The 17,245-nt window shown below is 35.6% G+C and overlaps 2 protein-coding genes across 8 annotated transcripts in view; both read left to right on the top strand.

Moving 5' to 3' along the window:
* The window catches only part of p3h2 (prolyl 3-hydroxylase 2), a 47,985-nt gene extending 46,100 nt beyond the window's left edge, over nt 1-1,885 (top strand). Inside the window, exon 15 of the mRNA XM_079594019.1 lies at nt 715-1,885. Within this exon, the coding sequence (XP_079450145.1) occupies nt 715-807 (93 nt within the window). The 3' untranslated portion in view covers nt 808-1,885. The remainder of the gene's footprint in view (nt 1-714) is intronic.
* A 3,105-nt stretch (nt 1,886-4,990) lies between these two features.
* On the top strand, nt 4,991-16,851 carry LOC306988660 (uncharacterized protein). 7 transcript variants are annotated; one of them, XM_079593759.1, is made up of 6 exons: nt 4,991-5,109; nt 5,766-5,855; nt 10,594-10,941; nt 11,499-11,606; nt 13,635-13,769; nt 16,044-16,851. In XM_079593759.1, exons 1-6 carry the CDS (start codon nt 5,094-5,096, stop codon nt 16,202-16,204), a joined length of 858 nt encoding a protein of 285 aa, XP_079449885.1. In that variant the 5' UTR covers nt 4,991-5,093; the 3' UTR covers nt 16,205-16,851. The 7 variants fall into 7 exon arrangements, with proteins under 7 accessions (XP_079449885.1, XP_079449886.1, XP_079449884.1 ...); XM_079593760.1 differs by lacking the exon at nt 10,594-10,941 and adding an exon at nt 6,348-6,695 and having other exon boundaries at nt 16,044-16,791; XM_079593764.1 differs by having other exon boundaries at nt 5,038-5,109; nt 5,806-5,855; nt 16,044-16,850.
* The last annotated feature ends 394 nt before the right edge of the window (nt 16,852-17,245 follow it).

Below are 17,245 nucleotides of genomic sequence, written 5' to 3'. Positions count from 1 at the left end.
TAAAAATTTTAGTGCTCACTTTCAGAGCCTTAAATGGTCAGGCCCCACAGTACATCCTGGACCTTTTGAAGCCGTATTCCTGCGGCCGCAGTCTCCGGTCCTCTGACCAGAACCTGCTTACAGTCCCTAAGACTCGTTATAAGACCCGAGGGGATCTGTCTTTTCAGTCTGTTGCTCCCAGACTGTGGAACGCCCTGCCCTTGTCCATGCGTCTGGCAGACTCTGTTGTCTCTTTTAAAAAGGATCTGAAAACATGTTTGTTTATGAAGGCTTTTGGTTAATGGGTTTTCACTAGTGTCACTTTAATTTTACATTTGTATATTTTATATTATCTGTTTTATCTATTCTATTGTACAGCACTTTGTGATTTTATCTGTGAAAAGTGCTCTATAAATAAATTTTACTTACTTACTTACTTACTTACCCCAGCTAGGCCTTTTCAGGAGATCGCCTGGCATTTTCAGCTGTCTAAAAACACTTTGGTGGACACATGTTAATGGAATATTTGTATATATGGTCCATTTTATGTACAAATTACTCATAATTTACTTGAGGTGTCCCACAAGGCTCTGTTTTTGGTCCTCTTCTATTTAATATTTATTTGATACCCCTATACGTTCAGAGTAAATTATGACACAAAACACTTTCTAACATTAAAATACTAAAGAAATGTATGATATGCTAAAATATGATCTGTTTTAAATCAAATTGCAGGAGAGACTTCAAGCAGATGAGGTGGTTCAAACCCTGGATAATCAGCACATTCGGGATCACGGCCTGCATATAAACCCAAAAGACGAGTTATAGTCCATCAGCCAATGGAAGAGAAAGCACAGGGTTCACGTCAATACCTATTTATTTAATGATCAGAATGATTTTATTTTTTTACTGTGATATTTTGTTTCTGACTGTTTCTGAGAATTTTATTATTAATATTATTATTATATGTGTGGATATAAAACCTCAGTTCACGTTTGCATATTTAATAACTTTCTAGTTAACATGAAATCAAAAACAACTCGTTGCAGGTTATTCCATGTTATTTCCATTCTGGTATTGAACACTTTTCATGATCCAATGTTTTTCTTTGTTTTTTTTCTTTCTGTCTTTCTGAAATGCATCATTATATTACAGAAGTAAAATGGGTTATGAATACCTTTTTGTGTTGACTTTAAAAGATACAGGGAACATTTCATTTATATAAATGAAACTATAGTTAGACTTAAATTGTATTGAAAGAAATGCATCATTCATCCCACCAAAGAGTGAATTGACACTGTACAACAGCATACGTACATTAATAGCTGTTTTAGATTAATTTTATATTCAAGATCATTTAACTAGACATAATCCAAGTTACCTAACGAAACAGACTATGAAAAATAAGGATTTGCACAGTTATTTACTTACTGTACACTCTTCTGTGATATTAACATGCAGTAGCTGTCAGTTTTTTAATAGTGCACTGTGATTTTTCACATTGTGTCACCACAATGTTATTTATACTGTTTACAAATGCACTGACTCAAGCTATGATTTAGATCATAGATGGCTATGATAGCAAGCGTCAGCATTGTATATTAGGAACCTTTTTAATAAAAGATGCTATTTGTTCCTGTTTCAAGGAATTTGAACTTAAACGTGGCATATTAATGGTCCTTTCCTTTCAAATTCATTGACTCGTGTCACTCATCTCTCTGTGGATAGTTGAAATGTGCTTTGCACACTTGCCGAATTTGAACTCCTGTCGAATTTGAACAAGGACGATGGTCACTTTTTCTCACTGATATTTAATTACATGAGTATTTAAGTCTGCTTTTATGTATTGCACAATGATGTTTGCAATATGTATTTTAAATTAAAGACTGAAGTATACTTATTTATCTCCTTGACTTGCGTCCACTGAATTTCATACACATTATGCAGTACAAACAAACACATACACATAGGATCTGTAGATTTAAAAAAATCTGTTTTAGTTTGACGTTCGGTTTGACATTAAGGTTTTTGCTTGCCTTTATGTTTCATCTTTTCACATACAGTTTTTAAAAATGCTTTGTAATCCCAATATTTTACTAGTTACCGATCTGTTATGTTCTATAATGCATTTGAACTAGAATTATTAGCATAAACAATTTCATAAATATTATAACATTTTTGGTAGGCCTCTTCTACAGGAAGATGGCATGATTTCAGTTGACAATTCTGTTTAAAGTTATTAATAACAAAACATGAATTAATGAGAAAGAAAAGAACAGGATGTGCTTTATATTGAAAATAAATATTAAAAGCACGATAAGTTGCGAAAGAGAACTGAACTCTACTGACAGGACGCTGTGCGCGCGCTCCGACCGCAACATGGACAAGCAAGCATAGTAGCCTTTGTCTTCGGTTGCGCGCCTAAACGGCCAAATAAACACAGAAATATTTCAAAATGCCAAGTCGAGTATTCACGTAAACACAGCAGATGTAAGTACTGTGTGCATTCACTCTCTCTCTCTCTCACACACACACGCACACAAAAGAGGATGTATGCTCATCACTTGGTAACTCAACCTCACAGTGAAAGCCCTGCACAATTAATTCCATATTGCAACTTATTTATTGTTTGCTGAATATTTGTTTGTTTTTAGTTGTCTATAGGCCGTTTTTCTTTTTTTTTTTTACTGTGGCTCTTTTGGAAAAATGCATTATCCAAAAATGAAAAAATGGCTCTTTGGTCAACAAGGTTCCCGACCCCGGCGCCTTTTACAGACATGTAAGTTAACGTTAGCTACGTTAAGTTAGTCACAAAGCGCTTTATTACATTCACTTCTCAGCACCGACATACATTCGCATACACAGATATCATTCATCATTAATACAAAGTACTCCGTTAGTATCCATAACTGACATAATCCACAGCAAAACTTCTGTGAATAGATACCTTTTTGATTTACCTCGGGCTTAGGCTTCGGTTTGTTTTACCCTTCAAACATGGCGGCGGCTTGTTGCTATGCAAGTCACATGATTTGTGACGCAACGCCGACCAAGAGAATGGATTTTCGTACATTGAGGATAAAAAGGGACAGAAACCCCAGTGTGTGCTTTGTAGTGAAGTGCTTGCCAATGAGAGCATGAAACCGTCCAAACTGAAGCGCCATTTAGAAACCAAACATCCCGCATCGAAAGACAAGCCGGTGGAGTTTTTTCAAAGACGTCTCCAGGAGCTGAGGGCATCACAAAAGTGTCTGACAGCGTCTTGCTCCAAACAAGAACAAGCTCTTCGGGCATCTTACCTAGTAGCTCACCGCATTGCAAAGGCCAAGAAACCCCACACAGTAGCCGAAGAGCTCATTTTACCTGCTGCAATGGATATGGTAAGAGAGGTGCTGGATCAGTCAGCGGTGGACAAACTGAAAACCATACCACTTTCTAATGATACCATAGCTCGGCGGATTGAAGACATGTCTGGTAACATAAAACAACAGACAACAGCCCGCATCCAGGCAAGCCCTTACTATGCCTTACAGATGGACGAATCGACAGATATCGCTAACCATGCCATTTTATTGGTTTATGTGAGGCATGTGTGGGACGGTGATTTGCAAGAACAATTTCTCTGCAGCAGAGACCTCCCTACCAGCAGAGGACATTTTTAACACCCTGGACTTGTATTTGAGCTCACTGGGCCTCAGTTGGGAATATTGTGTGGGAATCACCACTGATGGAGCTGCCTCTATGACCGGGAAACATTCCGGTGTGGTGAAGCTAAGAATATGGTACCTTTACTTGATGAAGCTTTAACAAATGTCATCAAAGTGGTGAACCACATAAAACGGAGTGCAAAAAGTAGCCGTTGCTTTTCACATCTGTGTAAAGACCTGGGCTCTGAGCACATGCAGGTGCTGTATCACTCAGAAGTCCGCTGGCTGTCGAGGGGCAAGGTGTTGTCACGCTTTTATGAACTTAAAACAGAAATCGCCACATTCCTCTCAGAGACTAACTCCCCGTATGCGGAACTGTTTGACAAACGAAATGTGGCTCACACGAGTTGCATATCTTGCTGATATTTTTGAGCACCTCAACACATTAAATGTATCGATGCAAGGGAAGAGGACACAATATATTTGAACAGTCAGACAAAATTGCTGCGTTCAAGAAAAAGATCTCACTGTGGCTAAATCATTTATCCAAAGACAGACTGGACATGTTTCCCAACTCTTGCCATGAAGCACAGCAGCTGGACAGTGCGGCCAAAAATAACTTGAAACAAACTTTAAGGGCGCATCTCACTAAACTTCAAGCTCGGTTTGACGACTACTTCCCAGAGAAACAAACAACTGGGGACTGGATACGCGACCCCTTCAGTATCAATGTGGAAAACATCACGTTGCCAAGCAACGAAGAGCATCAGCTGGTGGACCTGTCATGTGACCTGACGCTGAAAAAGAGATTTGGTGAGGTAAGCCTTTCCCACTTCTGGTGCAGTGTGATGACTCAGTATCCATCCCTCGCCACTTTAGCAGTCAAAACGATCTTACCATTCAGCACAACCTATTTGTGTGAAAGTGGCTTCTCTACCTTGGTCCAGCTCAAGTCAAAAATATGTTGGACACTGAGCATGATCTGAGAGTAGCTCTGGCTACTGTCACCCCAGACTTTGAAACTCTTATCAAGAGTAAAGCACTTCCACAAATGACCTGGTTAGGTGAAAACTTTATTTTGAGTGATTTTGACATTGATTTTATTCACTTTTGTACATGCAGTTGTCATGGTCCTCATTAGTTTCTTATTAATTTGCTCATAATGCAGTGAAAATATCTTGTTTTGTGGCCTTGTTTATTTTGAGTGATTTTGACATTGATTTTATTAACTTTTGTACATGCGGTTGTCAGGGTCCAGTTACTTATTAAAGGAGAACTCCAGCGCAAAATGAACCTTTGGTCTAATTACACATTGTTACCTAGTCAACCGTTATCTGATATTTGTTTTCATGATTATCGAATGTAAATAGTTTTATCTCTAAAAACAGTTTAGCCTGTATACACGAAGTTGACTGTATGTATAAAAGATCTTCTTATTAAACTGTCTGGACACTGTCAAAGTCCTCAATGCTTCGGTTTGAAGGTAGGGACCCTCATTATTCTACCGTGTTAGTGTGGGGCTATTTTGAGCCTTGTTAGTGGTATTAACAAGCGATATTTATTTGTCATTACTCTATGCCCAATATACTAGCGCTATACTAGCGTTATAGGCTAAACTGTTTTTAGAGATAAAACTATTTACATTCGATAATCATGAAAACAAATCTCAGATAACGATTGACTAGGTAACAATGTGTAATTAGACCAAAGGTTCACTTTGCGCTGGAGTTCTCCTTTAATATGCTCTGAAATGTTAGTTGTACGGGATAATATATGCATGTATGTAGGGTTATGTTTTTTAAAAGATGATATATGAGTGTTTTCAACAGTTATTTTTGAAAAATAAATTTTGTTGGTTGAACTCTAAAAAAGTGGGTCGCGACTTAATGACCATGGGAAAATGTGGGTCCCAGGGTGGGACCAGTTGAGAACCCCTGTTCTACAGGAAGATGGCATGAGAAGCTATTAAAATAACCATGTGCATGACCACACAGGAACCCTTATCTTTGCCAGACTGTTAACAGCTTTAACCACCCTGAGAAAATGAGAAAGCTTCTGGTGCTTCAGTTTGGTGCAGTTTGATAAATTTGAATTAATCGTTTAACTTCATCTTTATCTTCTTGTTTGACTTTAATTTAGTTTCAGGCCGAATTATTATTGTGAACCCATTTGTTCCCAGTGTAAACATGGATCGGTTTTGCAGTACAATCTTTCTTCATTTAGTTATAGGTAAGTAAGATTTGTGCTATTTTAAAAGCGTTTTTGTTGAGAAAATTGTTTGACACAATCTATTGCAGAAAGTGAAATATTTTGTAAAATGACCACAATATGACAAATGTGCTCCACCGGGCACTTACATTACATGTGCAAACTGACAACATTTCTTCCAAATTTCAAACACATTAAGACTATTTATTTGCATAAAATGACAGAAATAACAAAAAAGATGCCATGTTCTCACCGTGACGACTTACCCCAGTGTATTAGCTTATATAGTGGAGGAGTTGTGCATTTAAGTCGTCATTATATATTTTTTATTCACAGTTATAATCCAACTAGTGCAAACTCGTTTTAAAAACAAGAAACCATCATGTTCACAACAAGCTCAAGATCAACAATATTCCAATCATCTTGTTTGTACATTATTGTTATTATTGTTTGTACTATATTGCTTTTTGTTTGTAAGTTATTGTTATCCTTTTCTTTCCCTAACTACAACAGGAGTTTTGATCAGTAATACTCTTAAAGAGGAACCACTGAATGTCCATTTGGAACCAAAGTACATTAAAGTCTGTGAAGGAGAATCAGTCTCGATCAACTGCACTTTTCAGCCCGGTGGAAGATACAACGTGAAATTGTACTATAGCCTGACACCTGATTTAGGCTGTAACTCTCCAACAGTCAGAACAAGTAAAAAGTGGCGTATTAATACAGGAAATAATGACAATTGGTCAACATTCAACATTAGTTCCATCAAGACCAATGACAGCGGATGGTACTTCTGCAAGGTTACGAGAGATATTCCTGTTCTCGAAGAAAAATGCAGTGATGGAATACAAGTTCTGGTCGGTAAGTAGAATGTTTCATCATGTTATAATGTAAAATTAAGATATTTTTTAGATTCTGCATTATTTCAGGTCATTTATGAAATACGTAACTTTTTTTACATAGATCATGTGAATAACATGGTCAGATATTGTCCATTGAAGCACAAGATGCTGTTTGGATGATTGTCAATCACGCTGGAGAACATGATGATCAGGTTTTACATAAACGTAATGAGTTCAGGCAGCTCGAGTGCTGCTGTCATTAAAGCAGAAGAGGACAAACCAAAGACTTACTATAAAAATTAATGCACATTTTTCATTCAAATTGTTCTGCTGATAATATAATATTTCATTAAAAATGCATAAGTATTCAAATAAAATAGGCCTACAAACGACTAAAATTGCAAAATAGACACATTTTCACCAGTGGTAGCCTATGTTCCATCACCTAATTGATTAGAGCTTGATCTATGTATATAAACTTATGTGACAATTTTACAAACTAAACTATTTATGATGTTGCACTTTGATCAGATCAGATGTTTTTGGGGAAAAGACAATGTGAATCAATATAATGACCAAATTTCCAATTTGACAACAATTGTAGTATTCTATCACTTTCCCTATAGCCATTAGCACTCATCGAGACATTTTAACCGCCTGAGGTCATAATCCTACATTGAAATTAATGTAACAAGATTTAGCCTACAGTTTCACAGTTTTAACAAATTTCACTGTTGTTGTCTTTTCTCTACAGATACCAACAGCATCCAGGAATATCTGAATCAGACGGACAATCGACCGGACAATCAAACGCAAAATCTCACTACAGCAGATTTACCCACAAATGTATTTGGTAATCTCCAAGAAGAACGACTGAATGTCCATTTGGAACCAAAGTACATTAAAGTCTGTGAAGGAGAATCAGTCTCAATCAACTGCACTTTTCAGCCCGGCGGACAGTATAAAGTGAAATTGTACTATAGCCTGAGACCTGATTTAGACAGTAACTCTCCAACAGTCAGAACAAGTGAAAAGTGGCGTATTAATACAGGAAATAATGACAATTGGTCAACATTCAACATTAGTTCCATCAAGACCGATGACAGCGGATGGTACTTCTGCAAGGTTACGAGAGATATTCCTGTTCTCGAAGAAAAATGCAGTGATGGAATACAAGTTCTGGTAAACAGCACATGTAGGATCATGGCCTGCATATAAACACAAAAGACAAGGTGGGATGAGAAAGCAGAGAGTTCATGTCAATACCAAATTATGTAAAGTGCCCCATTATGTTTTTTTCCCTGGATATTACCTTTCATGTAGTGTGTAATATAACTGTTTGTGAATGCAAAAGGTCTGCAAAGTTTGAAAGATCAATTGCATGATAAAAGGAGATATGTATGGCCATCTAGTTTCCAACACGCACTGTAAGCATCGACCAATCACAGCAAACTGAGCCATCTGACCAATCAGAGCAGAGCAGGCTCACGGAAAGGAGACTAAATCCTTTATCAAACTATTTCAGACACCATGTGAGAAAAGAGGTGATGCTACAATGTATAATATGAAGAAATTAAAGTGTTTTTTGACCATGTTAATCTATTGAAGGAAAATTTTAGTCTGCTTTTACAGTATGTAATTATGTTTGCAATTTTATTTTATTAAAGATGGAGATATACTTGTCTGTCCTTGCATTCTTTGTGATAGATAATGCAGTACAAACATGAACATTTTTTGATCTTTCTGTTTCCGTTTGACTTTAAACAGTGGTTTAGTCTTTTAGGTTTAATATTGAAACCACATTCAAACTTCGTCACAGTTCTCAGCAAGTTGTGTGCTACTTCATGTATGAGATGTCAAAACAAAACTCTATTAAATGTACAGGATCCCAAAAAGTATTTGGCAACTTGAGTCGCACTTAAAAAAATGTCTAAATGGCTTGCATTCGACGTATCGAATCAGAAATATTAGACAAAATATAAATTAGTATCATTTATTAGGCTATAACTAAATATAGGACAAACAAATTTCAAGTTAAATATTTTGCAAAAATACTTGTCACCAAAATAATAATCAAAAAGGACAGACTTTAAATATTCACTAAAAATGTCAGTTGATTAAATGTCATTGAAAAAAAAAACGGCTCAGAAAAGTTAAATTAGTTTTGAGAAAAGCTCATGCAGATGCTAAATCTCAATCTAAAGCAGTTAAATGCTCAAAACTGCGACTTAAAGATCCAAAGATGGTCAAGAAAATGTGGAGGCCATTACTGTATCTTTTGAGCGATGCTGTTTCTGCGTGTGAACAGAAGTGTCTCTGGTGTGTTCCTGGGACGCCTGATGTCAGTCGTGCTTTTTGTGGTGCTGTTTCTCATTTCATGTTCATGCGGCTGACCTGCTTTCATGCTTCTATACTCTGACGCGTTACATCAAAGTAACTCACATTTTTCACCCACTTTAAGAGCGGTAAGTGTACCGTTTCTATGCTTTTTGAAACCCATTATTTTTCCAGTTGCAGATATGGTATGTTGAATATGCATTGTATATAATGCATTTGAAGTATAATTATTTGCAAAAATCCATTTGTAATAAACATTGTTGATTTGAATAATGTCAAGTAGACTTGAGCTTCTACAGGAAGACATCACAATGCTTTTTAGCTATCGATAGATGCCTATTCATATACATATGACCACACAGGAACCCCTCTGCATAGTTCTGCCAGACTTCAAGAGTCTTTAACCACCACCAGTGAACGAGGAAGCTTTATGCGTTCGCATTTAAAGACTCCACGAGCTGTTTTTGCAGAAGTTGGATTATTTCATTAGTCTTTTTCTTCCTGTACAGAATACTTTTGCATTTACTCTGAGGGGGGTTTATTATTCAAGGCCCACTCTGTGCCCAACTTAGGCATGGATCGACTATGCGCTGGAAGCGTTCTTCTTTTAGTCACTGGTAAGTGGAATTTCTGCTATTTTAAAAGCCTAGTTTGATTTGATCTACAGCATAGAATTAGTCAAATATTATTGGAAGTATCGTTTTTGACACTTCGTAACCAAAATATGACCACGGATAGTTGCCACAAAAGCTTAATCTCAGCAACCCTAAGATTTTGTGTCAAAGTCTGATAACGCAAATGTGTTTCTCTAGCAGTGGATTTGTTTGTTTGTCTAGTTCAAAAACCATAACATTTGCATAATTTTGTAAATTGAGTCCTTCAAAAAACAAATTTATGTCCCGTGCTTTATGCCATTTATGCAGTTTATTATTTACAATATTTTTTGGCAATGGTTTAATGTCTTTTACATGAATCATTTTGTGCTTTTTATTGTTTAAATTTGGCAGAAAAGCTGTTATATAGCTTATAACATGCAATTTAATAGTAGATTCCCATTGTGACAACATGTCCCACTATGGAACAAAAAAAAAAGTTTTAACTTTATCTTATTTCCTGGACAATAAATAGCTTTTTACTTTTTTTTTTTTGTAGTCAAGACTTAAGATCATATTTGACTAAGAAACTGACTTTCAAAAATTAAAGTCGTTATATGACCCCGTTTAATAATCACTGTTGTAAAAAATACAATTAGCCCTGGTCTAAGTATTTTACTAAGTATTTTTAAGTATCTTCTGCTAAAATTGTGTTGATTAATTTGAATAATTTAAAATAATGCGTAAGTATATGGGCAAACTACAGCACGTGTAAAAAAAAAACGTGGTTGATTGACCCAAAGTCGCTTATCTGAGTTGTATAGAGTAATTAAAGCCATTATTTTGCATTTAAAGGTCAGCCAACAAGTATGAACCAATGTAAAATATATATATATATATATTTTAACAGGGTCAATGTTCAAACCATACTGTTATAGCGGCAGACAATAAGTTATTGTTTTTCTTTTCTTTCCCTAACTACAACAGGAGTTTTGATCAGTAATACTCTTCAAGTGGAACGACTGAATGTCCATTTGGAACCAAAGTACATTAAAGTCTGTGAAGGAGAATCAATCTCAATCAACTGCACTTTTCAGCCCGGTGGAAAATACAAAGTTAAATTGTACTATAGCCTGACACCTGATTTAGACTGTAACTCTCCAACAGTCAGAACAAGTGAAAAGCGGCATATTAATACAGGAAATAATGACACTTGGTCAACATTCAACATTAGTTCCATCAAAACCAATGACAGCGGATGGTACTTCTGCAAGGTTACGAGAGATATTCCTGTTCTCGAAGAGAAATGCAGTGATGGAATAGAAGTTCTGGTCGGTAAGTAGAATGTTTCATCATGTTATAATGTAAAATTAAGATATTTTTTAGGTTCTGCATTATTTCAGGTCACTTATGAAATACGTAATTGTTTTAACTAGATCATGTGAACAACATGGTCAGATATTGTCCATTGAAGCACAAGATGCTGTTTGGATGATTGTCAATCACGCTGGAGAACATGATGATCAGGTTTTACATAAAAATAATGAGTTCATGCAGCTCGAGTGCTGCTGTCATTAAAGCAGAAGAGGACAAACCAAACCAAAGAAATGCATGTACATTTTTCACTTAACTTTTCACTCAAATTGTTTGTGGGGAAATAAAGACAGTGTATACCAATACCGATCGCCAAATATCCAATTTGACTATAGTTAATCGTATTCTATCACTTTCCTTTGCCGTAAGCTTTCGCCAAGACATTTTAACCACCAGGGGCAAGTCTTAATATTAGGGGGGCTCAGTCCCCAATGTCTTCTGCTTCTGACGCTGATGCTGAATGTAACAAGAGATTCACAGTTTTAACAAATTTCACTGTTGTTGTCTTTTCTCTATAGATGCCAACAGAAGCCAGGAAAATCGAACGGACGGACGGACAATATCCACGACGAACAATCAAACGCAAAATTCCACTACAGAAGATATAACCACAACTTGCTCGAGTGGTGAAGAATCTTTAATATTTTGCTTTTTACACTTTTACTCCGCATTTAACACTTTGCATTTTAAATTGAGAAACGTAAACTATTTACATGTAGTACATTTTGGTCAACTATGCGAACTCCTCAAGTAGTCACGAAGTAATGGATTTATTGAATATTAACTCCTACTTCTACTTTTACTACAATTGCAAGTGGTCAAGTCTATTTTTTTCTCAAATATCAGTAAACTTGTTCTCAAATGCAAGTAGGAAATAAAGTGTACTATTCCTACAGAAGTAATTACAGGCATTCAATTGACATTGGACAGTGGGGTCCATACCTGTCAACACTCCCGTTTTCCCCGGGAGTCTCCCGTATTTCACACCCATCTCCCGCCCCCCTCCCGTTTTGTCCTTTCTCCCGTGAAACTCCCGTAATTTGGATTCCCAAACGTCGTTATATGAATAATCACATCAATATATTATTCCAAGGTTGCCCAGTTGCCAGATCTTGTATGAAACCCATTCTACTCGCACAATCAACACATTCACATTTCAACCCATTTGTGAGCTCAACCTGGCAACCTACAACTCAGTAGCGCTGTTGACGTACGCAGAGCGACGTTGGAAATTGAATAAAGCGAACACTGGTATAAATGGGAGAAGAAAACTCTGTGGTAAATATTTCACGTAATTAACACAGCATCCGTTTTTTCTGTCATCCTTTGGCTGGCGTTACAATATATGATGCGCTTTTATTCTTGCAAATGCTTTTAAACCATTCGCGCAAAGACAAATTGAGCGCCAGAATCGAGTTCTCTTTCGGCTTGAAGTTGACCGAACTAACACGCAATTCTGCAAAAATTTCCGTTTTGTAGAGTATCCTCATAAGAGCAGACTGAGCACTCTTAAACGGGTTAAATAAAGTCATGAACCGCTAAATGAATACAGTTAAATGAACATAAAGAAGAGTTGTGAGAGAATGAGGCGCGTGTGAGATCCGCGTCTCTGTCAGCGGCGGCTGCTCTTAAATGGACAGTAGCCAAATAAAGCTTTCTGTCAGTAAAGTTAATCAAAGAACAAAGGGAACAGAGAAAAACACTCACTGCTCTTGACAAAAGAACATTTGTAACTTTAATAAGGATTAATCTATGTATAATGTAACATTCATGCAGTGCAAACTGTTTGATAACTTTATTAAATTTCTGTATATTTCCTACCTTTTAGACAAATTTTTAAAATATACTGTCTTTGTTGTTTCTACATTAATTTGGAGATTAAATGTGAAATTATGACATTATAAAATATATTAAAAACATAAGGTTTTTATTGTGAGTAATCACATCATTTTTATATTTCTAACCAACCATTTAGTACCCAAATGTTGACAGGTATGGTGGGGTCCAGAAGTCTGCTTCAGTTTTGGTTGTTTCTTATCTAATACAACTGAGTCTGAAATATTTCTTTCTAATTCTATTTTCTTTATATTTTTTGTTTTAAATTTCTTTAAAATGCTAAACCTTATGTCCATATTTAAATTACTTTTTGAATCTAAGATTTTCAATGTGCTTTCAGCCTTTTGGATCCCACTTGCATTGTATGATATAATATTTTTGGAGTTTTGTCATTGAAATCATGGTGAAGAAATACCTGCAAAGCAACTAATAGTTTGTAAAGCGTTAAGTGGTTGAGGGAATTTTTTGAAGGAAAAAAAAATAATTTTTGATCAGAATTATGAATGCATTCTTTATGAAAATCCATCTAGCATTAATACACAGTAAAAAGTGATCAATTGACTTATATTAAAAAAAGTGAGGAAAACCGTTGCCTTAAAATGATTAAGTAAATAAACTTCATGTGCAATTGAAAAAAATAAGTTCTGTGGAATTGTCAAGTTCACATAACTGAATTTTTAAGGAAACGTGTTTCCTCACTTTTTATAAGTTAAGTCAACTGATCACTTTTTACTGTGTACTGTAACCACAGGAAGAGACACACATCTGAAAGAATAACCTAATAATATGCTATTTTTGTTTCTTTTTGTCTTTTACAGCTACACCAACCCTGCCATTGTCGTCAGATTCCCCGGGACATATTCATTGGTGGATATGGCTAGCGCTGGCAGTCGGATGCGTAGTACTAGTTGTGTCAATTGTTGTCATATACATCTTCACTCGCAAAACTACAGGTACATCTAAAATGACTCAATGTTGCATTTAAATAAAATCTTTGATTTGCCAGATATTGTTTAATCTTAAACAAATTTATTTAAAAGATATAGGCTAATGTTAACTGAACTTCGACCAAACCTACAGTAAAGTTAAGATGCTTAAAGGTAGGGTAGGTCAGAATTGTCTAAAAAAAACTTTTATTCAAATTTGTTTAAACTGTCTTTATATACCAATGCATAATTAAAATGCAAGTACTCTGAAATAGAGAGTATAAAAAACCGAGTGACTCTAGTGTATTTAATCTTCAATAAACACAGCTCATTAATTCCATTCACTCCCACCTAAAAACGGGTGCGCCTGCGCGCACGTGGGCAGAGCCAGTAATAACGGCGGTAGTCATGGCGACGGAGAGTGACAGTCGCGCAAGCCAATCCTGTGATTCGTCCCGAATGGAAATAATGAGCTGTGTTTAATGAAGATTAAACGGTCTAGAGTCACTCGATTTTTATACTCTTTTTATCAGAGTACTTACATTTTAATTATGCATTGATATATATAGAAAGTTTAATCAAATTTGGTAAAAAGTTTTTATATAAATCCTACCTACCCTACCTTTAAGTTTAACGATATGATAGGGCTGCACAATTAAACTAATTTCTAATCGCGATTATGGATGCCACGATTACGTAATCGTTCAAAGCCGCGATTACAAAATAATTTGTTATGTTTTCTCATTAATTATCTTAATTAAACATAAGAGGGGGGGGGGGAGACTACGGGCATACAACATCGTTACGTTGTAAATTAGTATGTCACAAAATAAAAAGTAAAATACCAATAAATCACGATACTGGTACGTCGTGTGTTAGCTTAGAAGGATTTGCATGCAGCAGTCACCAGCAGCAGTTGTTAGTATTGTGTATTATTCACCATGGTAACTGTCGTTTCCATAACCCAAAATGCCACTTTATTTTCACTTTGGTGTATTTTTAATATTTTTAAATTACTGTGGTGGCTCATACCAACAATGTATTAACAAAAACTAGTTTGGGACTGCTATTTAATAGCTTTAGCATTGGCCTAATGTTTATTTATTAGGCCTAGTCTTTACTATTAGTCATATTCTTACAATTTATGTGTATGTTAAGTAAAGGGGGACAGTATTTGTGTGTGTGTGTTAATTTTTGTGTTAACATGTATTATATAATATGCGTATATAATGTAAATTGTGATAATCGTAATTAATAATCGCAATTACAATTCCAAGGGATTAATCGGCAATTATGATTTTCTTTTCATAATCGTGCAGTCCGTCCCACATTAATATATTATATGTTGTATATTGATCAGAATGTAAGCATCATAATGCAATATGACAAAACATCACTATGATAACGAAGTTAGAACATTTTATATAACTTTACTTTTATACTCTCATGACAAAAAACCCCCCTGGTAGTTGTGCAGAATACTTGTTTAAAAATACAGTAAAAATATAAACGTATTTTCAGAACAACCTGTACATTTTACAATTTAAAACCGTAATTCCAGTAAATCCAACAGCCCTTTTCAGCTGAATTTTTAATTTAACAACATAAGATGTACCATAAAGAAGAATAAACATTATTATTAAAACAAATAACCATTAAATGTGAAGTTTCACAAAGGGAATTCTGCGAATGTCAGGTTACGGCTTTTTACTGTAAATTATAAGATGATTGGGGGTTTTTTACTTCCAACACGGTACCTTTAACAGTATTGTACTGTAAAATGATATGAAATATAAGGTTAGATCTATTACAGTTTTTCCCATATTTAGTAATGGAACAATATTTTTTTTTACAGGGCATATACTACTTAAGCTTTATGATTATGAATGGTTACAAGTCATTTTTTGCTATAAACTGAGGCACGAATCAAGATTACTTGTTATACTTAAAATCGTGCCATGCCAGAACTCTTTTAAACGTCACACCGTTTGATCGGGGTCCTTAAGAAACCGAACCCTACTAAGAAACAACAACACATCTTCAGGAGTCTTTGTTCAAGGTCAGACGTTTCCCTGAATGCAAACTGAGCACTGAATGAGTGGGTGGCATGTGGTTAAGGCTTGTGAGAGTTAGTTAGCTCCAGTATATGATGCTTAAACTGCGTCTCATTGTCTGTGGTTAACTCGAGCAGCAGAAGCATGCACAGCAAAACTGCTTTCGTCCAGACCCTCAGCGTGGCCTGTGCTTTGCACTGTTAACCATTTGATGTAACTATACAACAGTAATGTTATTTGTTTCTAGAGAACATATATGAGAACACCAAACCAGTGGAATCGGGCTGCTGGAGGCGAAATCGGAATCAGATGGAGATCTCCAACTTGGCTGCATCCAAAAAAACTGAAACCATTAAACCTCTGAGGAAGTATGACACTCTTTCAAGCAACAGAAACCGCAGGCCTTAAGTATAAGAATTGTCCTCTGAAAACTATGGAAGCCCATTTCCACCACAAAAGAAGAAAATAAATCATGCTATGGTAAATCTTGATTATGGCATTAAAAGACACAAAAAAGACAGAAATAATCGAAATTATGTTAAGTTGAAATGTCATAATTTAAAGACCTAATTTCGCATTAGTGTGTCATAATTTACACTTTGATCTCATCATTTTGACTTGGTATGTCATAATTGCTACGTTTCATCTGATAGATGTGACTTACTATGTCATATTTTGACTTTTTATGTCGTCATAATAATGATTTGCAAAAAAAAAAATCCCCTTACTATGTATAGCAGAAATGGACTTTCATAAAAAACACATTCAATGTTTTAAATATCTTACTGTAAGCACAATGTAGCATTTCTCAATAGATGGTAAGTTGTAAATATAATGCTGATTGTCTTTTATGTTTATGACTCATAAATGTCATTGTAAACTTTAAAGAATTCATGAGAAAACTAATTTGTTGTTGAATGACTTTCGGTTGTATCATAGCGAAACATTCCGTGGACTGGTTACAAATAAATGTGAAAAATAGAAAATCATTCACTTTTTTCCACTCTCAATTAATAATGCACATTATTGGCTATTTGGACGGCACATGATTTCAGAGCTCACAAAAGGATCGGTCGACCGTGATTAGATATAACAAACCACATAGCCTATTGTGACATGGGCCAAAAGAGGGAAGAATATGAGGAATCGAGCTGTTTCATACTCATGAATCATTCATTCTTATACCACTAAAGGAACTGAGAACTTTCTTTAAACATCCGTTGTTGTCACATAACCTGTTAGACGCCACCACGAGTCGACATGAAATAAAATATAGCCTATCCCAAACCAGTCATCCTACGTTTAGCCATAACCAGGGCGACAAAGTTACCTCAGATATTGGCAATAAATTAAATGAAATGAAATGAAATAAGAACGTTCAAACTGTGAACTAGTGTATTTCATGACAAAGAATTGTATCAGTCACTGTAGTGGTCTACCGTCTATCTA

Source organism: Phoxinus phoxinus, assembly GCF_949152265.1.
Source record: "Phoxinus phoxinus genome assembly, chromosome: 20".
Taxonomy (NCBI): Eukaryota; Metazoa; Chordata; class Actinopteri; order Cypriniformes; family Leuciscidae; genus Phoxinus; species Phoxinus phoxinus.
Note: the sequence above shows the minus strand (reverse complement) of the source record. Positions and strands in the feature narration are given on the sequence as shown.